The 27,828-nt window shown below is 43.7% G+C and overlaps 2 protein-coding genes across 4 annotated transcripts in view; one reads left to right on the top strand and one right to left on the bottom strand.

Annotated features, from left to right (window-relative positions):
• Positions 1–27,828, top strand: part of LOC131404482 (peptidoglycan recognition protein 4-like) — a 156,357-nt gene that overhangs the window by 122,983 nt on the left and 5,546 nt on the right. Inside the window, exons 2-6 of one of the 3 annotated variants that reach the window (XM_058539186.1) lie at positions 19,229–19,274; positions 21,618–21,713; positions 23,550–23,751; positions 25,120–25,238; positions 26,505–26,657. In XM_058539186.1, the coding sequence (XP_058395169.1) occupies positions 21,665–21,713; positions 23,550–23,751; positions 25,120–25,238; positions 26,505–26,657 (523 nt within the window). In that variant the 5' untranslated portion in view covers positions 19,229–19,274; positions 21,618–21,664. Of the gene's footprint in view, positions 1–19,228; positions 19,275–20,972; positions 21,007–21,617; positions 23,752–25,119; positions 25,239–26,504; positions 26,658–27,828 lie in introns of those variants that run through there. The other 2 variants (XM_058539185.1, XM_058539184.1) reach the window with 2 other exon arrangements.
• Positions 593–4,665, bottom strand: LOC131404488 (protein S100-A12-like). The gene is given in 2 exon segments (XM_058539190.1): positions 593–3,058; positions 3,557–4,665. Coding segments are annotated over 2 exon segments (279 nt in total). The 5' UTR covers positions 3,695–4,665; the 3' UTR covers positions 593–2,917.

Below are 27,828 nucleotides of genomic sequence, written 5' to 3'. Positions count from 1 at the left end.
TTAAGTACATATAGCATAACATAAAATTATTGTTAAAAAGTTCACCCCAAACTTTTATACTTTTACATCTAGTTAGTTTACTTGTTTCCAATAATTGTTCAGATTGCCTACAAAAACTTCATGGACATTAGACAAAATCAGCTATGATTCAAAGCTATTTTGCTGACAAATTTTGTAACAGAGATAACATGAGCTTATTTGACTAATAAACCTAAGTAGAATGAAGGTTGCATGTTTGCATCATATCCAATGCTGATAACTCTGAAGACATGCTTATTTTGATCAAAGAAACAAACTTAAATAGGCTGTTTACCAAAGATTTTTTTCCAAGTTAACTTAAAAGACATTTGGGTAAGTTTCTATTACATTTATATAAACTCTTACTTTAAGCCAATTAAATAGATCTCTTTAGAAATTATACCATCTGTGGGTGGAAAAATATCACATATATTAAATATACATAGACATACACATAAGCACACAGACAGATGCAGCAAAGGTTTTATAGCCTCCATTTTCAAAATTTTCCTTAGATTTTTGGGCAAGGGTGCTTGCTCCCTTGCCCAAAAATCCTTGCCCAGTCTGCAGCTCCAAAAACTTCTTCCTCCTCCCTCCCCTGTTTTTTTTCAGTCTTAGGAATCTGGGATGGTCTAGATAACAGCTCCCAGAGAGGTCGAAAGTTTTTTTGAGATAAACGGGGGAGGTTAGTTTCTTATCAAAGGACTGACACATCCGTCCAATTACATTTTCCTTAATTTGCTTCTTTCCCTCTGAGTACTTAGTTTTATCTTAATTTAGGGAAGAAGGCCTAAAATATTTCTTCAGGCTTTAAATATCAGCTTCCAATTTGGCCAAATTTCTGATCATATGTTACCAAATCCTTTGAAATATCTTGTCAGGTTTCAGCTGGGACAAATAGTAACTATTCCTGACAGCGTTAAACAACTCCATTAATTTTTAAAATTTTAGTTTCCCCTTGACTGGTTAAGGGTAGCAGTTTCCCAGAAAACCTTTCAGAGTCTCTTTAATCCTGGGAGGGGCTCATATTGGGTCCTCCTTTGAGGGTAGATTACAGGGGTGTCCATAAAGCCATGACTTAATAAGCACACTTCTTAAATGATCTTACCTAATTTGAACGTTCCTTCTAATAGCCAATCTACAAGTTTTGGAGGCTCAAAGGAGCCCCAAAGTGGCCACATTAGTTTTAAATTATCCTGGGTGATCTTGATCCAAAGATCCAATCATTTACAGCTATCCCCATTTTGTTAAGCACTTGCAAGTATCCGCTCTACCATATGTATTGTACTCAAAGCCAGCCAGAATTTCGGGGGTGGGGGCTGCCTTTCAGGAGCTGGTTGGCTTTTAGAAGTGAGATTTCACGTTGTCTTTTAGTTTTATTTTACTATAATAAAGAACAATACTTAAGGAGAGTATAGTGGGTCAGAAGTGTGCTGCTTGTGAGTGTCACTCCATAGAAAGTTCGTGAGCATTCTCTTATGTGTCTCAGTTTCTCCTGCCAGCAGTCTAAAACTACTATGGGGGCTCAGAGCTCATGGGCGACCAACCCTCACGTGCAGCATCCCCAGATGAGCTGTCAATTACTTAAAGTGAAATATCACAATGGAATTCCATATAGGATTGCTGCATGTCTCAAGGCTCAACCTCAGACACTGCCACTAGGTTCTCAGTTGCCTGAGAATGCCTTACAGCTGGAAGGAGCTGGTATCCCTTCTCTTTGGAGCTAAATGAGTTTTCAGTCTCTAATTTTGCTGTTAAACAATTTGTTCAGACTTTGTGGACACAATTCTTTCAAATTTAAATCCAAATTAAAAAGGTCAGCCTGCCCTGTTCACTCCAACGTTCCCTCTGGGCTTCCCTGGCCTAGGAAATTCCCCCTAGGTTCCTCTTACCTAGGAAGGGTACCAGTACCCCCTTAAGACACCTAGTCTTAAAACTTGAAACAGCTCAAGTAAAAGTCAGGACCTACAACTTAAATAAGGAAGTCTGGGTTTCAGGAAAACTCACTGGGGGCACCTGAAGAGTGACATGAAGCTGGAAGGGCTCAATGGGCCTATGTGGTACCAAGTGCCAGTTCAAAGTAGATTACAGGCAGTCTGCTGGCTTTCTCTGAAATCCTGCTGACTACATCAAGAAATGTTGACACAAGGGGCCGGCCCAGTGGTGCAGCAGTTAAGTGCATGTGCTCTGTTTCGGCAGCCCGGGGTTCTCAGGTTCAGATGCTAGGCACGCACCGATGCACCGCTTGTCAAACCATGCTGTGGTGGCGTCTCGTATAAAGTAGAGGAAGATGGGCACAGAAGTTAGCCCAGGGCCAGTCTTCCTCAGCAAAAAAAAGAGCAGGATTGGTATCAGATGTTAGCTCAGGGCTGATCTTCCTCACACACACACACACACACAAAAAGAAATGTTGACCCAAAATAATGAATAACCATTCTATAGATAAGAGAAATAAGGTGAGTTTTACTTGAGCCAGAGTGAGGATTATAACCCGGGAAGCATTCTGGAGAAGCATAGTTTTCAGGACAGTCTTGTATGTTCTTAGAAAAAAGAACATACACTAAACATATCCAGGATATATTTTCATCAAAGTTTCAAGGAAGTATTTAGTTGCAAATTAGTAGGTCAACATGAAAGGGATTAATATAGGCATTACCAATAGGCTGTTACTAATACTGTGTAGGAGGGGAAGTGTGCATTCTTATCTTAAGAGAGTGCATTCTTTACTTCAATGGTTAAAGCAGATGTACAATGTATGTTTGGTAGGCCATAAGTGAGGCTTCTTTAGTTCAAGCCAAATCAGTTTTGAACCTGAATAGTAACCCCATATACCTCAATATGTGAAAATCTCTTATCATCTTCTTGGAAACATTGCTAGGAAAAAGCGCCTCAGAGTTTCTTACTCTTTGTGGATGTTCTCATGGGCAATATGCAGCACAGTGGCCACCAGGAAGATGAATTCATTAATGTTGACCTATCCATCTCAATCAGCATCCAGATATTGGAATATTTTGTCAATGGTAGCTTGATCTTTGGTATTCTAGGAGAAGGGGAGAGCAGAGACAGTGAGAACAGACTCTGCCTCTGCCTTTATCCAGACCTCTCATTCCTCAGAGCTCAGCTTATGTGACCCCAGGAACATTACCTCATTATTGAAAACTGTGTTGGATAATCCAATGTGGCAAAACAGAAGATACAGAGAAGCAACTATCATGAGCCATCCTAGAATCATACAAGTATTGACCTGGAAGGTGCTTTGCAGCTCACTAATCAGACTCTTCCCCTCCCTGCCCTGACTCTCTCCACTCTACAGATGAGGAACAATTCCAGAGAGGGGAAGAGAGCAGAGCCTAAGGCGATAGAGTGAGTTATTGAGAGAGGGAGGCAGAGCTGTTGTCTCACAGAAGAGTGGGAACATTCTTGGGAGCTCAAACTGGGGCCAGTCCCACCTCAGTCCTTGTCACGTCATCCTTCTGGCCTTGCCACTGCCCTCAGTGCAGGGGGGTGGGCAAGTTTGGATGAGAGGGGCATCACCTACCTTGAGAGTGTTTGCAAGTTCCTTTGTGACCAGCTGCTTCAAATCACCCTTGGAGAGCTTGTCAAAATGCCCCATCTGAACTGGGTACTGGTGGAAGACATTGATGACTCCGTCCAGGTGGTCTTCCAGCTTACTCATCTTCTCAACCTCAGGTTAACCTTCAGGAGACAATGGGGGTCTAGGGTAGCTCCTCCCCTACCCATTACATCCTCATTCTCCTCTATTTTTGCATCAAGGGTTTAGACAAGGGATGCCTTCCCTTACATCTGCTTTGTGTTCTCACTGCTCTGTGTTTGACCCATGGTGAATTTTTCGTTTGTAGATAGGATGGGGGGTGGGGGTAAGGACATAAAATACCATCTAAAGTCTAAAGGAATCAGCCTCAATTGCCACAGTGTTCCTTGTCCCCCTGTCTCCTAGGGAGCATGATATGGAGGGTATTCATCACTCAAGCTCATCTAGGAAGGGTTTTGTGGTTGGCCAGGCTATTCCCTCTCCCCAGGTGATGGTACTGTGGCTACAGGTCCTTTACAGACATTCACCAACTACCCACCTTCACCAACCCTTGGTCCTGAGACGAGTCCACCTACCACAGTAGCAGCTGATCTCTTTGAGTCTAAAATGCAGTCAGCCCAGAGGTGCTCTGGTAAGCAGATGGCTGTGTCTTCCAACAGCCTGCAAAGGGACTACCTTCAATCACCACCCTGTGGACCCTGTGAAGGTCCAGCCAAGGAGAGAACACTTACTCCTCAATGCACAGGAGAGTGGATCTGTAGCAAGAAGCCACCATTGGTAAGGAGCACTGAACCAGGGAAGTTTTTATAAGGCATTCCAGGCTTATCTTTCAACTTCAATTGAAGTAATCTCTCTGCTTCACCTTGAGGCAGTTGCTGGGCAGTGCTCTATTGCTCAAGAGAAGCTTCAAACCTGTGGCTTTCACTGCAGCATGGGCAGCTCAGATGGCACCCATCACACATGCCACCCTCCTGCTCAACCTGAAACAGAATCCCAACACCACTCCACTCACACACACACAGGTGCTCTACACAGTTCTCAGCTCTGGGACAGGATTTACCCTGTCCCTACTTCTGAAGAAAAGGCTAAGGGAACAAACTTTACTGCCTGGATGGCAGCTACCTGGAAAGAAAAGGATTGGAGAGAGACATTTGCTGAGTGTCTATTACAGCAAAAATGATAATGATAGTAAAAACAATCCAAGTGAACATATAATCCTGGAACAGAAAAAGGACATTGGTTTAAAACTAAGGATATCTGTATAAAGTATGGAATTCAGTTAATAATAATGGATCAAGAGTGGTTCATTAATTGTAAAAAATGTACCGTAGTAAAGTAAGGTGTTAATAATATGGGAATCTGGAGGTGACGTCAACAACATGGCAGAGTGAGCTGTTCCCTTTATCTCTCCCCTTTTGAACTACAACTAAATGGACATTCATTAACAGGTGGAGGACAACCACACAGCACAACAGGATGCCTGAGAGACCCACGCAGCTATACATCTGAAGATGGATGGACTGGCTCCCCAGGAATTGATGGAGATAGGTGAGCACTCTCCTACCCTTCCCCAGCAGCCTTTGGCAGCAAAAGTGGGAACATGCCTTGGCACGACTGTGGAAAGGGGTGATGGCAGCCCTGGGCCTGCGTGCTAATGCTTTCTTGGCCAGTGGGTGAGGCTACTCTGCCACTGTACTCCAAATGAGTGACCTAGGCTCAGACCCCACAAAGAAGCCCCTCCCATCAAGCACAGCAGCCAGAGCAACTGCAAGAAGAAGTGGCAGCTGACATATGCACACACCTGAATGCTTTCCCAGCTGATGTGAGTGCCCATAGTACCACTGCAGCCCTGAAAGTGAGAATGTGCCTCTACGCTACTGTGGGAAGAAGCAGCGGCAGCCCTGGGCCTGTGCGCAAACACTTTCCCAGCTGGTGGGAAAGCCCATTCTGCTGCTGCAGTCCCAATGAGTGGCCCAGGCTTGGACCCCATGAAGAAGCCCCACCCATCAAGTGCAGCAGATAGCACAACTGTAATTAGAGGTGGCAGCTGATATATGCATGCACGTGAATGCTTTCCCAGCCAGAGTGCCCACAGTACCGCTGTGGCCCCACAAGTGGGAGTGTGCCTTGTCACGGCAGCAGCCTTGAGCCCACGTGTCTCCTGGCTGGTGGGAGCACCCACTATACCTGCACAACTTGCAGCATATGGGGTGGGATCAGAAACACAGCTCCTGCTTTCCCGCAGGGGTAGCTGGTGGAATCTACAACATGATACTACCACAAATGCACCTGCAAAAGATTAGTTCATCAAATACCATGAGAAACTACAGCAACAATTCAGGGCAGAAGAAAAACGACAAGTCTCCAGAAACCAACCCTGAAGTCACAGAAATTTACAATCTAAATGACAGAGAACTCAAAATAGCTGTCATAAAGAAACTCAGCAAGTTACAAGAAAACTCAGACAGTTAAATGAGCTCAGGAATAAAATTAATGAGAAGAAGGAATACTTCACCAAAGAGATTGAAACTATATATATATAAAAAAAAACCAAGCAGAAATTCTGGATATGAAGAACACAATTAATGAGATAAAAAATAACCTACAATCTTTAAAAATAGAGCTGATGTTATAGAGGAAAGAATTAGTGATTTAGAGGATAGAAATATAGAAATTCTTTAGGTGGAGGAGGAGACAGAACTAAGATTTAACAAAAATGAAGGAATTATTTGAGAAATATCTGATTCAATTAGGAGAAGCCACATAAGGGTTATAGGTATTCCAGAGGGAGAAGAGAGGGAGAAAGAGGCAGAAAGCTTGTTCAAAGAAATAATAGCTGAGAACTTCCCAAACCTGTGGGAGGAACCAAAATTACAAATACATGAAGCCAATAGAACTCCTAATTACATCAATGCAAAAACATCTTCTCCAAGGCATAGAATAGTAAAAGTGGCAAAAGTCAATGATAAAGAAAAAATATTAAGAGTGGCAAGGCAGAAGAAAATATCCTACAAAGTAACCCCTATCAGGCTTTCAGTGGATTTCTGGGCAGTAATCTTACAGGCTAGGAGGGAATGGAGTGATATATCCAAAATACTGAAAGACAAAAACTTTCAGCCAAGAATACTATATCCAACAAAACTACCCTTCAGAAACAATAGAGAAATAAAAGCTTTCCCAGGTAAACAAAAGCTGAGGGAGTTCATTGCCACTAGACCTCCCTACAAGAAATGATTAAGCATGACCTCACACCTGAAACAAAAAGGCAAAGATCTACAAATCTTTGAGCAAGGATATAAGTACACAGACAAAATCAGAAAACTGTAGCTATCTTTCAGAACAGAGTAGCAAATACTTAATTTTAACTTAAAAGGTAAAGGGAAGGAAAGCATCAAAAATAACTATAACACTTCAACTTAGTCACAAACTCACAACACAAAACAGAATAATTTGTGACAACAATAACTCAAAAGAGGTAGAGGAAAGGGATGGAATCTGCTTAGGCTAATGGATATGAAATGCTATTAGAAAATGGGCTATCTCATCAACAAGATCTTTTATACAAACCTCTTGGTAACTACTAAACAAAAAATCAGAGCAGAGCCACAATTTCAAAAAGAGAAAACTGAGAAAGGCTCCACAGAAAACCACCAAAATTAAATGGCAGTCAGAAATACAAAGGAAGAGAAACACTGGAATATAGAACAACCAAAAACAAGAGATAAAATGGCAGTATTAAGCACTTGTATATCAATAATAACTCTAAATGTAAATGGATTGTATTCTCCAATCAAAAGATAGAGTTGATGGATGGATTGGAAAACAAGACACAACAATATGCTGCCTCAAGGAAACACATCTCAGCTCTAAAGACAAACATAGGCTCAGAGTGAGATGACACTTCTGGCATATGGAAAACAAAAGAAAGTGGGTGTTGCCATACTTATCAGACAAAGCAGACTTCAAGATAAATAAGACAATGAGAGACAAAGATGGCAGTATATAATGATAAGAAGAACATTCCACCAAAAGGACATAACACATATAAATATATGCACCTAACACAGGAGCACCAAAGTATATAAAGCAACTATTAACAGACCTAAAGGGAGAAACTAACAGCAGCACAATAATAGTAGCGGACCTCAACACCTCATTTACATCAATGGATAGATCATCCAGACAGAAAGTCAACAAGGAAACAGTGGATTTAAATGAGACACTTGATCAGATAGACTTAATAGATATATATAGAGCATTCCATCAAAAAACAGAGGAATACACATTCTTCTCAAGTACACGTGGAACATTCTCAAAGATAGACCGTATGTTGGGAAACAAGGCAAGCCTCAATAAATTTAAAAGATTGAAATCATATCAAGCATCTTTTCCAACCACAATGCCATGAAACTAGAAATCAACTATAAGAATAAAGCTGAGAAAGTCATAAATATGTAGAGACTAAACAACATGCTACTGAACAACCATTAGATCAATGAAGAAATCAAAGGAGAAATTAAAAAATACCTGGGGCAAATGAAAATGAAAATACAACATAACAACTCTTGTGGGATGCAGGAAAAGCAGTTATAAGAGGGAAATTCATAGAAACACAGGCCCACCTCAACAAAAACGAAAAATCTCAAACAAGTAATCTTAAACTACACCTAACAGAACTAGAAAAAGAAGAACAAATGAAGCCCATAGTTGGAAGAAGTATGGAAATAATAAAAATTAGAGCAGAAATAAGTGAAATAGAGACTAAAAAAAGTAGAAAGGATCAATGAAACAAAGAGCTGGTTCTTTGAGAAGGTAAATGAAATTGACTTAGTCAGACTCACTAAGAAAGAAAGAGAGAAGGCTCAAATAAAGAAAATTAGAAATGAAAGAGGTAAAATTACAATGACTACCACAGAAATACAAAGGATTATAAAAGAATACTATGAAAAACTATATGCCAACAAGTTGGATAACCTAGAAGATATAGATAAGTTCTTAGACTCATACAACCTTCCAAAACCAAACCAAGAAGAAACAGAGAATCCGAATAGACCAATCACAAATAAAGAGATTGAAACACTAATCAAGAACCTACCAAAAAACAAAAGTCCAGGACCAGATGGCTTCTCTGGAGAATTCTACAAAACATTCAAAGAAGATTTAATACCTATCCTTCTCAAACTATTCCAAAAAATTGAAGAAGATGGAAGGCTTCCCAACTCATTCTATGAGGCCAACATTACCCAGATACTAAAACCAGGCAAGGACAACACAAAGAAGGAAAATTACTGGTCAACATCACTGATGAACATAGATGCAAAAATCCTCAACAAAATATTGGCACACTGAATACAGTAATACATTAAATGGATCATAGACCATTATCAAGTGGGATTTATACCAGGGACACAGGGATGGTTCAACATCTACAAATCAATCAATGTGATACACCACACTAAGAAAATGAGGAATAAACATTACATGATCATCTCAATAGATGCAGAGAAGGCATTTGACAAGATCCAGCATTCATTTATGATAAAAACTCTCAGTAAAATGGGTATAGAAGGAAAGTACCTCAACATAATAAAGGCCATATATGACAAACCCAGAGCTAACACCATACTTAAAGATGAAAAACTAAAAGCCATCCCTCTGAGAACAGGAACAAGACAAGAGTGCCCACTCTTGCCACTCCTATTCAACATAGTACTGGAGATTTTGGCCAGAGCAATTAGGTAAGAAAAAGAAATAGAAGGAATCCAAATTGGAAAGGAAGAAATGAAACTCTCACTGTTTGCAAATGACACAATTCTGTATGTAGAAAACCCTAAATAATCCACCAGAAAATTTTTAGAAATAATCAACAACTACAGAAAAGTTGCAGGGTACAAAATCAACTTACAAAAATCAGTTGCATTTCTATACACTAATAACAAACTAGCAGAAAGAGAAGTCAAGAATACAATCCCATTTACAATCACAACAAAAAGAATAGAATATCTAGGAATAAATTTAACCAAGAGGTGAAAGACCTATACAATGAAAACTATAGGATATTATTGAAACAAATCAAAGAAGATATAAAAAATTGGGAAGATATTTCATGCTCATGGATTGAAACAATAAAAATTGTTAAAATGTCCATATTACCTAAAGCAATCTATAGACTCAATGGAATCCCTATCAGAATCCCAATGATATTCTTCACAGAAATAGAACAAAGAATCCTAAAATTTATCTGTAACAACAGAGGACCTCAAATAGCAAAAGCAGTCCTGAGAAAAAAGAAGAAAGCTGGAGGCATCACAATACTGGGTTTCAAAATATACTACAAAGCTATAGTAATCAAAACAGCATGGTACTGGCAGAAAAACAGACACACAGATCAATGGAACAGAATTGAGAGCCCAGAAAGAAGACCACACATCTATGATCAGTTAATCTTAGACAAAGGAGCCAAGTACAATGGAGAAAGGAAAGTCTCTTCAATAAATGATGTTGAGAAAACTGGACAGCCACATGCAAAAGAACGAAAGTACGTCATTATCTTGCACCATACACAAAAATTAACTAAAAATGGGTTACACTTGAATGTAAGACCTGAAACCATAAAACTCCTAGAAGAAAATATAAGCAGTACACCCTATGACATCAGTCTTAGCAGCATCTTTTCGAATACCATGTCTACTCAGGCAAGGGAAACAAAATAAAAAATAAACAAATGGAGCCACATCAGACTAAAAAGCTTCTGCAAGGCAAAGGAAACTAGGAACAAAATGAAAAGACAAACCACCAACTGGGAGAAAATATATGCAAATCATATATCTGACAAGGGGTTAATTTCCAAAATATATAAAGAGCTCATACAACTCAACAACAAAAAGCAAAACAACTGAGTCAAAAAATGGGCAGAAGTTATGAACAGACATTTCTCCAAACAGGATATACAGATGGCCAACAGACACATGAAAAGATGTTCAACATCACTAATTATTAGCAAAATGCAAATCAAAACTGCAATGAGGTATTCCCCTTACACCTGTCACAATGGCCATAACTACTAAGACAAAAAATAACAAATGTTGGAGAAGATGTGGAGAAAAGGGAACTCTCATTTACTGCTGGTGGGAATGCAAACTAGTGCAGCCACTATGGAAAACACTATGGAGATTTCTCAAAAAATTAAAAATAGAAATACCATATGATCCAGCTACCCCACTACTGGGTTTATCTAAAGAACTTGAAATCAACCATCCAAAGAGATTTATGCACCCCTATGTTCATTGCAGCATTATTCACAATAGCCAAGATGTGGAAGCAATCCAAGTGCCCTGCTAGGGACAAATGGATAAAGATGTGGTATATATATACAATAGAATACTACTCAGCCATAAAAAAAGACAAAATTGTCCCATTTGCAACAACATGGATGGACCTTGAGGGTATGATGTTAAGCGAATAAGCCAGACAGAGAAAGACAAATACTGCATGATTTCACTCATATGTGGAAGATAAACAAATGCACGGATAAAGAGAACAGATTAGTGGTTACCAGAGGAGAAGGGGGTGGGGGGTGGGTGAAAGGGCTAAAGGGCTAAAGGGGCACATATGTAAGTGACGGATATAATTAGACTACTGGTGGCGAGCACAATGCATTCTATACAGAAACCGATAAATAATAATGTAGATCTGAAATTACACAATGTTATAAACCTTTAAGATTTCAATAAAATAATTGAAAAAAAATGATATGGGAATCTTGGTGCAGGTATATGGGAACTGTCTATACTGTCTTCTCAACTTTCCCATAAATCCAAAACTGTTCTAAAAACTAGTTTGTGTGTTTTAAAAAGTGAGCGGATATTGGGTACTCACAACATGCCAGACACTTCTTTACACAAACCCACACTTAATTCTCAGCCCTGTGGGATGAATGCTAATAAGATGCCCATTCTGCACATGAAGAATATGAGTTTAGAGACGTTAAGTAACTTTTCTAAGTGTCAAACCCTAATTTGTCTGCTTTCAAAACCTTTCCATTTTTGTAATTTTTTTCCCTGAAATGAGAAGAGTTTTCTTTTTAATTTTTTGTTTATTGCAATAACATTGGTTTATAACATTGTAAAAATTTCAGGTGTACATCATTATACTTCTATTTCTGCATAGATTACATCATGTTCACCACCAAAATACTAATTACAACCCATCACCACACACATGTACCGAATTATCCCTTTCACCCTCCTCCCTGCCCCCTTCCCCCCTGGTAACCACCAATCCAATCTCTGTCTCTATGTGTTTGTTATTGTTGTTATTATCTACTACTTAATGAAGGAAATCATACGGTATTTGACCTTCTCCTTCTGACTTATTCCACTTTGCATAATACCCTCAATGTCCATCCATGTTGTCACAAATGCCTGGATTTCATCGTTTCTTATGGCTGAGTAGTATTCCATTGTGTATATATACCACATCTTCTTTATCCATTCGTCCCTTGATGGGCACTTAGGCCGCTTCCAAGTCTTGGCTATTGTGAATAACGCTGCAATGAACACAGGGCTGTATGTATCTTTATGCATTGGTGTTTTCAAGTTCTTTAGATAAATACCCAGCAGTGGAATAGCTGGATCATATGGTAGTTCTATCCTTGATTTTTTGAGGAATCTCCATACTGTTTTCCATAGTGGCTGCACCAGTTTGCACTCCCACCAGCAGTGTATGAGAGTTCCCTTCTCTCCACATCCTCTCCAACACATGTTGTTTTCTGTCTTGTTAATTATAGCCATTCTGACGGGCGTGAGGTGATATCTCATTGTAGTTTTGATTTGCATTTCCCTGACAGTTAGTGATTTTGAACAGAGAAGAGTTTTTTTATTATAAAAAAAAAACATGCTCATATTTTGTCAGGAAACATAATTTTTGATAAATGTAGACAGTCATATCAGACTCTGATCTTCTCCTTCTAGCTTTTTTCCTAATATAGTCAATTCTCGATTAGCCTTTTTAAAAACGCACCCCTTGTCCTCCATGCACCACTACACCCCAAAAGCACTGTGTGGAAAGTCTCCTGCCAGGCTCTGGGACAGGTAAGCTGTCTGCAGGGCCATCGATGGTGACCATAAAGTTCGATTCAGGATGAAAGTAAAATGCGGGAGGAGGGTCAGAATAGGATGAACAGTTGGCAGGAGTGAGCAGCTGGACAGGGCTTCATAACAGATGGGAGTCTGCACGTGGGGATACCATGTTGGCAGTGGGTTCCCTCGTATCAGAAGGCCATAGCGGGCCCCGTGGTCCCAGGCTAGCCCAGGCCTGGGTGTGGCCAAGGCTGAGCTGTGGAGGTCCTGACCTGGCCAGAGGTTGGAATGAGGGATGGTGGGAAATGGGCTCTTCTCCCTGGAGAAACTCAGAGCCTCTTGCTAGGGCATGAATTGGGGCAATTTTCCTGGTTCTGGACAGTGACCCTGGAGGTTGCCATTGGGGGAAAAGGATATGGTCTCCTCAGCTGTGTTAACCAATAGGCAAACAAGTAAGCAGGCAGAGGCTCCTGCAGCTTCAATCCTGTCACTGTGCTCCTCCCCGAGGCCCGGGACCGAGGGTGGCTGTGTGTCTGTTCCCTTCTCCACAGCCATCCTGCTCTTGTCCTTCAGGGAATTTTGCCCCTTCTGAGTAGCTGATGTTAAACCGGGCGCGATAATGGACACAATGCGGCCTTCCCCAGGCTCTGCATCCTTTCGCCTATGGGATCCTGGTTGAAAGCTTACAGTGCACTGAGGGGCTGAGAAGCTGGGTTCTAGCCCTAGCTCTGCCAGACTTGCTGGGTGGGCTTTGAAAGTCACTTCCATGTCCAGGCCTCCATTTTCTTATCCATTAAGTGAGGAAGTTGGATCAGCTGGCCTTTAGGTCATTTCTAGCTCTGACTCCAGGTTCGATGGAATCTTGGTGAGCTCCACAAATACCACAGGCCTTGTGGCTCCAGGGCTGTGTCTGACCCCGGATTACCTGCTGTTCCCCCAGCAGATGAATCAGGTTTCTCCTTCCCACAGGGCAGCTGGACCCTGGGGCCCAGCCCCTTCCAGCTACACCCTGCTGCCTCTTCCTCCACTCGCTTCCTTCCTCCCCTGCCCTCCTTGCCTCTGTCCCAGCCCAGGACCCTCAGATGCTCGTCCACGCAGATTTCTGGATCTGGACTTCTGACCACAGACCCCCCCTGGCATCCTCTGTCCCCCACTGCCCATTCTGTGTCTCTGGTGCATTAGAATGGCTCAGAGAAGTTATTCATGGGCAACCAGACCGCTGTTCTGCGCCTTTGGGCTCAGCCCATACCAAGCCTTGGCTACCTCCTTGCTTCCTCGAGGCCTTCACTGATGTCCGTCCTGAGGTCTCTGAGACACCCTGCTCACAGCAGCCCGTTCCCTGCCCCCTGCCGCACTGCTCCAGCACCCACAGTGAGGCCCCTCCAGTAACCTGGCTTCCTAGATTCTTGACCACAGTGTTCCCAGTCTAACAACCCCTTCTTCTCCTCCTTGGCTGTCTTCTCTCATAACCCTCATTATTTCTGGGAAACTTTACCTTCCAAATTGAAAAATCTGGTGTTCCCTTTTCTGTTCCCTGGCTTCTGTTTTTCCAGTCCTTCTCCTCTTCTGTCTCTTGTAGAAACTGTTTTTTGTCCTCATTATGTTCCCAAGGTTCCAGATCCTTCTGAAAATCCTGGAGAGTATCTTAGTATCTCACTGTTGGCTTCCTGTGCCTCTCAGGAATTGCTTTGAAGTATTCATCCCTTTATAGAAAATAAAGGACTTTCACATACATTACCATATTGGCATTCTAATTCCTGGCCTTTGAGTCGGTCTCCTTCACAAGACTATTAACTCCTTGAGAGTGAGGGCTCTGGTGTTTACTCATCCCTGGATGATAAGCTTTGCATATGAGAGACATCTGATAAACGTTTGCAGAATAATGTCAGTGACTTGGGTTTGATGGAACCTATGCTTAGGTTATTATTTCCTGTAATTAAGGAGTTGTGCAAAACGGGAGAATGCAGAGAAGGAAAAAAAGGGAGTGATGTGCAGTGAAGGGGATAGGGAGATGGGGGAAGATTCCTGAAGGTGAAAGGGGATGCTGGGATTATCAGGGTGTGTGCTGCCCCCTTGTGGCCGGCTGCATCAGGGCAGCCTGTGGCATTCCTCGCCTGGTTCTCAATCTTTGTTATGGACTCTTTTACATATGAAAAATTATTGAGTAAATCTCTTTGAAGAAATGTGTGTTCAGGTCTTTTGCCCATTTTTTTTAAGATTTTATTTATTTATTTTTTCCCCCCAAAGCCCCAGTAGATAGTTGTATGTCATAGCTGCACATCCTTCCAGTTGCTGTATGTGGGACGTGGCCCCAGCATGACCGGAGAAGCGGTGCGCGCCCGGGATCCGAACCCGGGCTGCCAGCAGCAGAGTACGTGCACTTAACTACTAAGCCACGGGGCCGGCCCTGCCCATTTTTGAATTTTAGTTTTTTATTTGTTCATATGTATGAGTTCTTTATATATTTTGGATATTAACCCTTTATCAGATATATGGTTTGCAAATATCTTCTCCCAATTGTTAGGCTGTCTTTTCATTTTGTTGATGGTCTCCTTTGCTGTGCAGAAGATTTTTAGTTTGATGTAGTGCCATTTGTTTATTTTTTCTATTGTTTCCCTTGCCTGGTCAGACATGGTACTTGAAAATATGTTGCTAAGACCAACGTTGAAGAGCGTACTTCCTATGTTTTCTTCTAGAAGTTTCATGGTTTCAGGTCTTACATTCAAGTCTTTAATCCATTTTGAATTGATTTTTGTGTATGGTATAAGATAATGGTCCACTTTCATTCTTTTGCATGTGGCTGTCCAGTTTTCCCAACACCGTTTATTGAAGAGATTTTCCTTTCTCCATTGTGTGTTCTTGGCTCCTTTGTCGAAAATAAGCTGTCCATAGATGTGTGGGTTTATTTTTGGGCTCTTGATTCTGTTCCACTGATCTTTGTGTCTGTTTTTGTGCCAGTACCATGCTGTTTTGTTTACTATAGCTTTGTAGTATATTTTGAAATCAGGGAGTGTGATACCTCCAGCTTTGTTTTTTTTTCCTCAGGATTCTTGTGGCTATTCGGGGTCTTTTGTTGTTCCATATAAATTTTAGGATTCTTTGTTTATTTCTGTGAAAAATGTCATTGGAACTTTGATAAGGATTGCATTGAATCTATAGATTGTTTTAGGAAGTATGGATATTTTTACTATGTTAATTCTTCCAATCCAAGAGCACAGAATAGCTTTCCATTTCTTTGTGTCTTCTTCAACTTCTTTCAACAATGTTTTATAGTTTTCAGCATACAGATCTTTCACCTCTTTGGTTAAGTTTATTCTTAGGTATCATATTCTTTTTGTTGCAATTGTAAATGCGATTGCATTCTTAATTTCTCTTTCTGCTACTTTGTTCTTACTGTATAGAAATGCAACTGATTTTTGTATGTTGATTTTGTATCCTGCAACTTTACCATATTCATTTATTATTTCTAAAAGTTTTTTGGTGGATTCTTTAGGGTTTTCTATATATAAAATCATGTCATCTGCAAATAGTGACAGTTTCACTCCTTCTTTTCCAATCTTGGATCACATTTATTTCTTTTTCTTGCCTGATTGCTCTGGCTAGGTCTTCCAGTACTATGTTAAACAGGAGTGGTGAGAGTGGGCATCCTTGTCTGGTTCCTGTTCTTAGAGGGATAGCTTTCAGTTCGTCACCATTGAGAATGATATTAGCTGTGGGTTTGCCATATATGGCCTTTATTATGTTGAGGTACTTTCCTTCTATACCCATTTTATTCACAGTTTTTATTGTAAATAGATGCTGTATCTTGTCAAATGCTTTCTCTGCATCTATTGAGATGATCATGTGATTTTTATTCTTCATTTTGTTAACGTGGTGTATCACTTGTTGAACCATCCTTGCATCCCTGGAGTAAATCCCACTTGATCATGGATCAGAACATGTACAATGTTTTTAATGTATTGTTGCATTCGATTTGCTAGTATTTTGTTGAGGATTTTTGCATTGATGTTCATCAGTGATATTGGCCTGTAATTTTCTTTTTTTATGTTGTCCTTATCTGGTTTTGGTATCAAGGTAATGTTGGCTTCATAGAATGAGTTAGGAAGCTTTGCCTCCTCTTCAATTTTTTGGAATAGTTTGAGAAGGAGAGATATTAAATCTTCTTTGAATGTTTGGTAGAGTTCACCAAGGAAGCCGTTTGGTCCTGGACTTTTATATTTGGGGTGGTTTTTGATTACTGTTTTGATCTCCTTACTGGTGATTCATCTATTCAAATTCTCTATTTCTTCTTGATTCAGTTTTGGAAGGTTGCATGATTCTAAGAATTTATCCTACAGATGGCCAACAGGCACATGAAAGGATGTTCAACATCATTAGCTATCAGGGAAATGCAAATCAAAACTACAATGAGATATTACCTTACTCCCATCAGAATGGCTATAATTAACAACACAGGAAACAAGTGTTGGAGAGGATATAGAGAGAAGGAAACTGTCATACACTGCTGGTGGGAGTGCAAACTGGTGCAGCCACTATGGAAAACAGTATGGAAATTCCTCAAAAAATTAAGAATAGAACTACTATATGATCTAGCTGTTCCACTGCTGGGTATTTATCCAAAGAACATGAAAACACAAATGAGTAAAGATACATGCACCCCTGTGTTCATTGCAGCATTATTCACAATAGCTAAGGCTTGGAAGCAACCTAGGTGCCCATCAAGGGGTGAATGGATAAAGAAGATGTGGTATGTATACACAATGGAATACTACTCAGCTATAAGAAATGATGAAATCCAGCCATTTGTGACAACACGGATAGAACTTGAGGATATTATGCTAAGTGAAATAAGTCAGAGGGAGAAAGTCAAATACTGTATTATCTCACTCATAAGTAGAAGATAAAAACAACAACAAACAATCACATAGAGACAGAGATTGGATTGGTGGTTACCAGAGGGGAAGGGGAGAGGGGGAGGGGGCGAAAGGGATGATTAGACATACGTGTGTGGTGATGGATTGTAATTAGTCTTTGGGTGCTGAATGTGATGTAATTTATACAGAAATTGAAATATAATGATGTACACCTGAAATTTACATAATGTTATAAACGAATGTTACTGCAATTGAAAACAAAACTAAACTAAAAAAAAAAAAAAAGAAAAAACTAAAAAAAAAAAACCAAGAAAACTTATTGAGTATTCCAGGGAGCTTTTGTGTATGTGGGTTACACCTATTCATATTTACAACATTAGAAATTTAAAAATTTTATAATACTTATTAATTCACTTAAAGTAGCAAACCCATTATATATTAACATTTTTTAAATGGAAAATAATTATATGTTCCAAAAAGAAGCTAGTGAGAAGAATGAAATCATTTTTAAAATTTTTGCACACCTCTTTAAAAGAAGACAGCTTAAAAGAAGACAGTTGGATTCTCATATCTAATTCTGCATTCAGTGTGTTGTATGTTGTTTTGGTTGAATGTGTGCAGAAAATCCAGTCTCATACAGATAAGTAGTTGGCAAGGGGAGGAATATATTAACAGTCTTTAGAAGTCGATGTGGGTAGTCTTCTTTGATAACCCACCACAACTCAACAAGTGGAGGTTTCTTAAATATTAGTTGCACTATAGAATCTGAAACCTTATCAATGAATCCTTTGGGTCTATCACGAAATCTGAAAGGATCTTTTATCCAGGCATGATTTTGTAACATCATCTATTGGTCATTTGGAAAATATTGATTCACTGAGTTATCCACATGTTCCAAATGCTGACACATTTTATTATCTAATATATATACATACAGTCACATTTATTAATATCACCATTGATCTCATCAGAAAAGTCTTTAAGTATTGGGAGACTGTCAACTTACAGTGGCAGACACAAATTTTGCAAAATTCTAATTTTTGCTTGAAATCTCCAATTTTATTATGCCAACAAATCCCTTTGGTTTTTTTCCTTGAAGTGAAAGGTTCACTCTGTTCATTTTCGAGAAAATGTCTGCCTCATGTACCCTAGCATGAATATCCATAGTTGGGCTGTTATTTGTTCTTTCAAGTAAAAATGATGTTCCATGAAAAAAGTGGCTAGTCCAGCTCGCCACTCCATCGTACAAATGCTTTTCCTTGAAACAACCATGGTTGAGATTTAATAAAATGAACACTTCTCACTGCTTCATTAAGAATTTTCTCAAGTGGATCATTTATTCACTTTGAAAGAATCTACTGTGAGGAATACAATGACGGCCAGTGCAGTTTGGTGCCACTGTCTTTGTTCCTGCTAAGACACTCGCAGTTTTACCCACTGTTGATTTTGTGTCATAGTGTAAAAATCAGCAGTGAGGAAGAGGAGGATCTGGGGATTCTTGGTTTGCGGGGTGCTTCCTGTGGTGGGTGGCTCAGGGTATATTATTCTGGAAATTGTGTTGACCTCATGGAGCTCGTGAATGGTCTTGGGGACTCCCAGGTTTCCTGTAACACTCTTTGAGAACCACGGCCTTAGGTGATGCATTATTTGAAGCACATGTGTGTGCCTGCCTGCTTTTCTTTTCCTTTCCTTCTTTTCCACAGGAGGACTCTTGGAAGACGCCAGGCTGATGTGGAGCCTCAGGCCCGGGTGAGGAGTGAGGTGGGGACACTCAGGAAGTGAACTGCTCTGGATAGAGATGTGAGAGTGGGCTGGGGAGGGTGACCAGGGCCAGGTCATCCAGAACATAGCAGGTCTGTTAGGATTTTAGTCCTAAGTGCCAGAACCAGAGGGGCACAGCCCACGCTGCACTCTTCCTCCCTCCTGACCCTCATCCAGAACAGGCGTTTGCCTCAGGGAGCCCCTCAGCCTATTGCTCCCCAAGAATTTGTTGGTCTCTAGGTAGGCCCTAGGCTCTACCTGCTTCCTCTTCACTTAGGCAGCCACCACCCAGTCTCTCCTTAGGGCTTCCCATTCTCCAAGCCCCTCTGCAGAAGGGAACCAGGCTCCTTACTCCCTAACTTGATGCCCCAGAGGTGAGCCCCCAGGCCTTCTCATTGTGAGAGTTTTACTACCAGTCAGGATGGAGAGACAGCAGAGGCATGGAAGAACAGAGCAAATGACAAGGTTCAGGAACCCTACACGTCCCTCCAGTGTCGGTCCCCAGGCTTCAGTTCTTCATCTCCTCCATCTCTTCTCCAGGCCTGCCCCGTTTCCACTCTTGCCCCAGGATGAGCTCATGAACCCCCTGCTCTCCTCACACTGCTCCAGGCGCCTTTCTCCCCAGCCCTGGGCCTGGGTGGATGGACTGGGGAGGATAGCAGGTGGAATTGGTGTATTCTGGGGTCCCTTCAAGGGTACTTTTCTGGGGACCATGGGCCTGAAGGTGAGGCTTCAGCTCCACTCAGAGCAACTTGTGTGGACTTGGGGCATTCCCTCAGAAGTGTCCATCTAGCAGTCTCAGGAGGCTGCCCCACCTGCTGGAAGGTGAGGGCCCCAGCAGGTCCCTGTGGAGACACATGTCCTATTGCACTTGTGAAAAGTGTCATGTGGAGTTTCCCCTGTGAAGATTCAAGGGCTCTGGGAGACCAGAGCTGCAGACTGTGGAACACATTAGGTGATGACTCTAATTTGGCCTTGAGCTGGGAGTGGGCAAGGGGCTGGAGATTGTTGGTTTGTAGGAGGTGTCCTGAGTGGGTGACAGCTTGATGCTAAGGTGGGGGTGGTGGATGAATGCGCCAGTGGCCACAGGGTCAAAATAAGTTCTAGTGATGATGACACCTTCTGTGCTGCTTCCTGGAAAGTACCTTTCTATTTCTCTGCCTCCCTCCTGTCCCTGCTGGTGACCCTGGTGGAAGGGGGTGCATGGGGCATGGTATTGGTGAGTGACCTCCACCCACAGCCTTCACAGTCCTACAGCAGATCTGTCTCCACGGGCAGCAAGTCCCTAGATGTCGGGACACAACCCCCAGGTCCCTCCTCAGGCACCGCCAGTTTGGCTGGGCTTCCTGAGGTCTGGGGATGGGGAAGTTGCTCTGGGAGCATTGGTCAATCTCATCCTTTCCCAGGGAGGAGGTACCTGGGCTTAGTCACAGGGCGGGTCCCTGTGCTCTCAGCCAGAGTCTGGTCTCACCTAGTTCCTCTCGGTGCTATGGACAGAGCCGGCTCAGAGCCTCAGAACTCTGCTCTCCTCCTCCTCTCTACGTTTTGTTAGGGATCCTGGGCTTTCCTCTTCTCTCTGGAAAGCCAGAGCCCCAGTGCTCCTTCCCAGGGAGGGAGTGCCCTCTAGTGCACAGGAGAGTGAAGGCCAGAGGAGGCAGCAGCTGGAGAAGGGCAGGGCCAGAAGCCAAGTCTGGAAGGGAGGAGCGCCAGCCAATGAGGGGTGAGCCGCCTACACCCTGACCTTCGGGGCTGGGACAGCACGGGACCCACAGGTATTCTGAGTGTGAGTGTGAGTGTGAGCGTGTTTCTTCTTGAGAAGCCCTCTCTCTCCAAAGGGACAGGACTCCACCAGATGGAGTGTTAAGATCAGGAGATTTCCCCTGCCCTAGACCTGGGGTGCTCTCATTCCTGTACTCCCTCAGCTCACCCTATCCCCAACTGGGAAGTTCTCTGCGCTAGACCCATCCATGTGCCTTTGGATTTCTTGGTTCTAGTATTCCTGGATCTTACAGCCCTCTTCTTTAAGAATGGGGGTCAGTGATCCTACATGCAGGGTTAGTGTGAGGATTAAATAAGATTGCATGTGCGAATGTCCATACAGGCCTTGCGCATAGTAGGCACTCAATGAAATCAAGTTGCCCAGGGAAACAGGATGAGGGTGTTGACTGTGAGACCACCTGAGGTGTGCTGGGACCAGAGAAGTCTGGCCAGGTGCTGAACCTCAGGAGGAGCACAGTTTGGTGGGGAGGCAGACAGGGGTACCATGCAGTGGGGTGGGTGCCCCGTTTGAGGGGTGAGCACTGTAGGGTTAACTGTCAGTGTCTCTCCTAGGGCTACAGTCCACACTTTCCCTGTCAGTGTTCTGGGACCACTTGAGGATGCTGCGGTGGCTTTTTGTCTTCTCTGCTCTGGGTCTCGGGGCCTGCGGTGAGTTTTCCTTCTTGGATCAGAGAGTAACTGAGAAGGATCATCCTGAAGTCCCATAACAGGAATTCTTTAAATGCTTGCTTTCCCTCAGGGAGAAAGAATAGCTTTGCGTTTAGAGCTCAGGACTTGGAGTCTGTAGATCGAGATTTGAATCCTCGCCTTGCCTCGAGCAAAGATTTTGAACAAGTTATTCAGCTCTTTCACCCTTAATTTTCCCATCTGAAAATTGAGAAAAGATTATGATCTCCTAAGCTTATTGTGAGGATTAAATGCAATAATGCACACGAAGGACTTCGCAGTTGGGCAATGGGAACAATGATTGTATTTGTATTATTATCATGTCAACCAGAGTCAACCTATGCCTGGGGTTTGTGCTTGTCAATAAGAGAAGTTCCTTGTGGGTAGGATGTCATCCCCATGGGCCCTCACACAGGAGCACAGGCATAGCAAGCGCCCCCCAAATCAATCACACCTCCCAGAGAAACTGACTTGATTTGTGTAGGTTATTCTGATCCTTTCTCCACATAGTCTCCCCTGTCGCTTCCGTTAGGTAAATCCACACAAGAGAGGACTTGGTGGTTGAAGTGCTTGGATGCATTTCCAGGTTGGATTTTTTTTTTGCCAATTGTGTGTGTAGATGCAGCTTGTGAGAAAAGGACAATATTTCCAACTCCTTGCCCTTGGCTCTTTAACTATCTCCCTGGGGGATAACCTGGGTTGGTATTGGAGAAAACCACGCCATGTGCTGCTACTGGAGGTGGCCCTCTGGTCAGCCTGGAGGTCAGCCTTGTGATGGGGCTCAGGGATCTTAGGAGACAGAGGGGTCATGGAGAGGGGGAGGCCACTTCTGGCCTGAGCCTGTGCCTCTGAGATGGCTGGTCCTGGGGCTCCCTGAGGACTGATGCAGAGTGGAAGGTTCCTTTGCAGGTGATTCCTCCTGGGATGAAACACAAGCTAAACACTTGTCAGAGGGGCTTCAGTACCTGTTTGGCAATGTCTCCCAGCTCATTGAAAAAGGCAAACTGGGTGTCGGTGGTGAGGAGGCCTGAGAACTGGCTGGGGTTTCTTGTGTGACCAGAAGTGGTGCTCAGATCTGAGAGCCACTTGTGGCCCCAATGGGGGCAGGTGGGACTGAGATGCAGAAAGGTGAACTGGCAAACCACCAGCATGGATGGCCATGGGCCATAGGGGCTAGGGGTGGTGCTGGGAGAGGTCAGAAACCCAGGGACAGGAGAGGCAGCCTCTGCACCCAGGAGCCCCCTCGCCTGGGTATGGAGACCCACACCTTGCCCTCAGGGAGTCCTCAGACTGAAGGGAAGACCCAGGCCCTACCTGGAGGGAACCCCCAGGCTGAGGAGGAGATGTAGCCTCTCCCAGGGAGCTCGGAGCAGGACAAAGGACGCAGTTAGAGTCACAGAGAAAACTGTCAGTGAGCATAGTGCAAATGGAGGGCATTAGTGCTGAGGTGAAACTGAGAGGGGTTGCTCAGGGCTTTCCCAGAGTGAATGGTGAGGAGATGCTTCCTAAAGCAGGGGGGCCTAGAGCAGAGCAGGGAAGAAGCTGCAGGATGGGATCTGTCTGTGATGGGGGACGTACTGGGATCAGGGAGCAAAGCATCTTGGCTTCTCTGGGCAGGTGTAGACTCTGCATTGGGGGTGAGTGGAAGTGAAATGGGAATGTGGAAGCGAGAAGAGGAGGGTTGCCTGCCGGCTGAAGGCCTCTTCCTAGGGATCTCCCACCACCATGGGGCAGACACTGTCCAGACGGCACGTGTGGCCCAGGGGGCTAATGCGGTAACAATGGGGCAAGATACACCTCCCTGTGGTTACCCGACAGCTGTCTCCACTATGGTCTCTCGCAAGGAGTGGGGAGCGGAAGCTGTTGGCTGCGGCACCAAGCTGACCATGCCAGTGAATTTTCTTGTCACGCATCATGTCCCTGGACTGGAGTGTCACAACCAGACTGTCTGCAGTCAGAGGCTGCGGGAGCTGCAGGCCCATCACGTGCACAACAACAGCTGGTGCGACATGGCCTACAAGTAAGAAGCTGGGCTGGAGGCATGTGGAAGGACGTGGTCAAAGCTGCTCCTTAGGGCATTTCTCTCTCCCCTTCTCATCTCTGTTTTCCTCATTTTCCGGGTTGAGGTTATATCAGGTTTATAATGAATAAAACAGTAAAAAACCCTATAAAATTCCAAATCCTTTGGAACTTTTATGAGATCCTTGACTCCGAGATCTCCTAAAAGGGAGCAAGGAAGGTTAAGTAATAACTATACTTTCTATTTGCCTCATACCTGGTTCACACAGCACATGGCAGGTTATGAATGACTTCCATGGATGTGAGCGCATTTGCTCCCCCGACAAGGTGTGAGGTTATAAGGCAGGCGTTACCATCTCTATGCTGTGGGTGAGGGGACCCAGCTCAAAACTGGCTCTTTGCCTGCTGCCTGTCCCACTGCACTGCATGTAGGGGCTTTCACGTGGGTGAGGCATCTCGTACCCCAGTGATCACTCTCATAGACCCTCTTGGTGCCCAGGACCACAAGCCCTTGGCCCATCTCTGACTTCCACTGTGGACAGTTCCTGTGCATGGTGATGGCTTTCTGCTGCAAGTGCCCAGTGCATCTCTCTGTTTTCTGCTTCAGGCTTTCACCCAAGACCCTGATAGTGAAGGGGAGTTAATGTAGCTCTGGGGGGCGGGAGTTGTAGAAAACTTCCTCAGTCCCCAGCCCTTCTGAAGGGCAATTCTAAGGTGCATATGCATGGTTACTTGGAAGGTCACGTGTCGGCAGAGGGACTGAGCCCCAGGTGGCCATGGTGAAGCCAGCCCAGTTGCACCCACTTTGTTGGGTTTATTCCTTCTGCCTCACTCTCCGTGTTCCCTCACTCTGGCTCCAGGGATCTCTTCCCAAATAAACCACCTGCATCTATGTCCCTGTCTGAGTCTCTCCTTCCTGGGAAGTCTATGTAAGACGATCACCCTGGCAGGGAGAAAGCACATGAACAGGTTGTGTGGAGATTACACAGGCAGCATGCATTTTGGAGGAAGGAAGAGAGTCATGTTTGAGGAAATGTGGAAGCTGAGAAGAATCTTACATTGTGTGTTTGGGTCTGTGTTAGCTACTGTGGTGGCTCCAGGACTTCTCCTTCTGAGCGTGCAGGGTGATTTATATAAAACCTGGGTGTCTGAACAAGGGAGGGAGGTGGGAAGCATGGGAGTGGGTCCTTCTGAATTCTAAGGATGAGTATAAATCACTTGGTCTTTCCATCGTCTGTGATGAATCCTTGCCAAGTCCCTTTAGTGAACATGACTGTAGTCCTCCTCCCGTTGGAGGTTGGGTAAGTGGTTCTTCTTACAGGGATGTGCCATGGGCCAGCCACTAAACCTGTATTACCCTGTCCCACAGCTTCCTGGTTGGGGACAATGGCAGGGTGTATGAAGGTGTTGGCTGGAACATCCAAGGCATGCACACCCAGGGCTACAACAATGTCTCCCTGGGCTTTGCCTTCTTCGGCACCAAGGAAGGTAATGGTCATCTCAGCTTTCCCTTCTATGAAGAGTTATCTACTTTGTTTCTACACTCTCTCCTCACCCTTGTCATACTTCCCTGATGATCCACTGTCTCCTGGAATTCTGCTTTCCCCTGACTTCCATGAATGGCATTGGTGGTCCTCCTCCTACTGCTCTGGGATCCCTCTGAGCCTCCGTGGCAGGATTCTCTTCCTCTGGCCATCTCACAGTGCAGGTGCTAGCCAAGCTTCTCCCCACAGCCTTGTTCTCGTCCTGGGAGGATCTGGTCTTCAGCTCTCACTTCTGTGTCAATGACTATCACATCTTCCTCTCTAGCTCTGTCACTTTCTTGTGCTAGGCCATGCTTTCTCATTTCCTGCCAGGCATCTCTCTTCCATCTCTCTTACTCTGAGATTTTCTATACAATTATTAAAAACCACTTGAGGCCTCCAATCCCTGAGTCCCTTCCACTTTCTTCTAGTCTCATTGCTGCCCCATCCCACCCACATCCTAACATACATGCTCCAGGACCATCCGTTGACTTTCTGCACCCTTGATTGGTAACAAAGCTCTTGCACATCTAGTTTCTCATTGATCCCTCCCAATACCCTTTGAGATAGTCCAGATAAGTTTCATGGTCATATGACACAAAGGTGCAGCCTGAGTTTCAGAGAGGTAAGTGACCCAGGTGACACAGCTGTAAGGAAAAGAATCAGAACATGAGCCCACATCTTCCATTTCCAGCTCCAAGGCAGTTTCCAGAATGCCAGAGGACTCTTTGTTTTCAGCTTGGTTTGTTTTCATGACCACTCTTTGCCTCCTGGGCATCACCTTGTTAGCTGTGGAATCTTGAGCACATTACTTCTCAGAGCCTCAATTTCCTCTTTGTGAGTGATGGGGTTCATAATGGAATCTACCTCAGAGGTGAGGATTAAAGAAGTTAATGCAGGTAAAGAGACTGGCACATGCCTGGAAGGGCCCTATCGATGGAAACTCTGACCTAGCCAAGTGGGTATCCCTGAGCATGGCACTGCCTTCCAGCTCTTCCACAGAGAGAGAGGGTGGATGAAGGAGGTCTTGGCAGGTCATTGGGAAAAGTCTTCACCTTGGGCCACTGAGTCTCCATCCAGGTGGATCCTTGACTCTCAGGCTTTCCGACCTAGGAGATGAGGCTATTCCCCTCCAACAGCTATGCAGGGGCTGGCAGGGCATCTCGTCCTTTCCCAAAGCCCCCTGAAACTTAGGCCAGACTGAGGTTTCCCACAGATCTCTCTCTTCCAGGCCACAGTCCCAGCCCTGCTGCCCTGTCAGCCATGGAGGGCCTGATCTCCTACGCTGTCCAGAAGGGCCACTTGTCATCCACGTATGTTCAGCCACTTCTTGTGAAAGGCGAGGACTGCCTGGCCCCTCTGCAGAAGGCAAGTCCCAAGAAAGGTAAGACCTTCAAGCCCACTGGGCCTCCCTCCAGATTCCCCCCCAACCAACTTCCAAACACCGTGGGAGTGACCCTTCCAGTCAGGCTCCCATTGGATTCCATCTGACAGGCAACTGGTCACCCAGCTCTCTGAACCTTTAGGACTGGAAAACCTTGAGAGGGATCCTCCAGGTCACCTCTTTATCCTTCAGATTCCTAGAATGATAGAACCATGCACTATGTGTGGTGTAATACATGTGCACTCACTTCTTTAATCATTCAACAATTATCTACCGAGCACCTGCTAGTTATTGAGGATATTCCAAGCAACAAAAGACACAAAAGCAGTGCCCTCATGCAGTTTCAATCTAGAGGGAAAGACAATAAACAAATAAACAAGTGAAATATTTGGTATGTTTTATGGTGAAAAGTGTTATGGAAGAAAAAGAACCATGGAAAGGTACAGGATATACAAACACACAAGCACAAATGCACATCTTTCTGAACGCAAAAGCTAGAACAACACTAATAGCCTGAAGTGCTTAAGTCACCACTTGCACTGACTTCAGAGGAAGAGTTTAACATAATTCAGGTAATAAAAAGTAGATAAAATTTAGATTATGGGTTTAACAAGCAGGAACATCAAAACCAGTATAGTTAACAAGCACCTTCAGCCTTTTCTTGGGCTTAATAAAGTTGTAAAGAAAATTAGCTCTGTTATATTAAAGCTCTGAGTGCATTTGATCTCTGCCTTTGGATTGGTGCCATCTGTCAATATTAATAACTGCTTACATTGACAGAGAGTTTTGTGGCCTGCTAGCGACTTTCAAAGACATGTTTTCAGAAGAAAATTCAACTGATTTCTCCAAAAGGGCCCTGTTACACATGTACACACACACATGAAGCAATCATGCAGACAAATAAGTACACCTTGTTCTTAGAATAGACCACCCATGTCCCCTCAGGATCAACATTCCCACTGTCCTTTGCATTCTGTTTTTTGGGTTAGAACCCATGGATTTATGGTTCCTGCCTCTTGACTCCAATCCCTCTCTGCAGACTTACCCTGTCCCCAGGTGGACCATTCCGAGAGTTGCTGGGCTCTCTCGAGTTCCACACTCAGGGTCAGGTCAGGATGCCCAGAGGGTGGTGGGGATGTTCAGTAGTGAGGTAGTCGACATGGGTGGGCAA

The sequence above is a fragment of the Diceros bicornis genome, chromosome 4 (genome assembly GCF_020826845.1).
Source record: "Diceros bicornis minor isolate mBicDic1 chromosome 4, mDicBic1.mat.cur, whole genome shotgun sequence".
NCBI lineage: Eukaryota > Metazoa > Chordata > Mammalia > Perissodactyla > Rhinocerotidae > Diceros > Diceros bicornis.
This window is presented reverse-complemented; position numbering and strand designations above follow the sequence as displayed.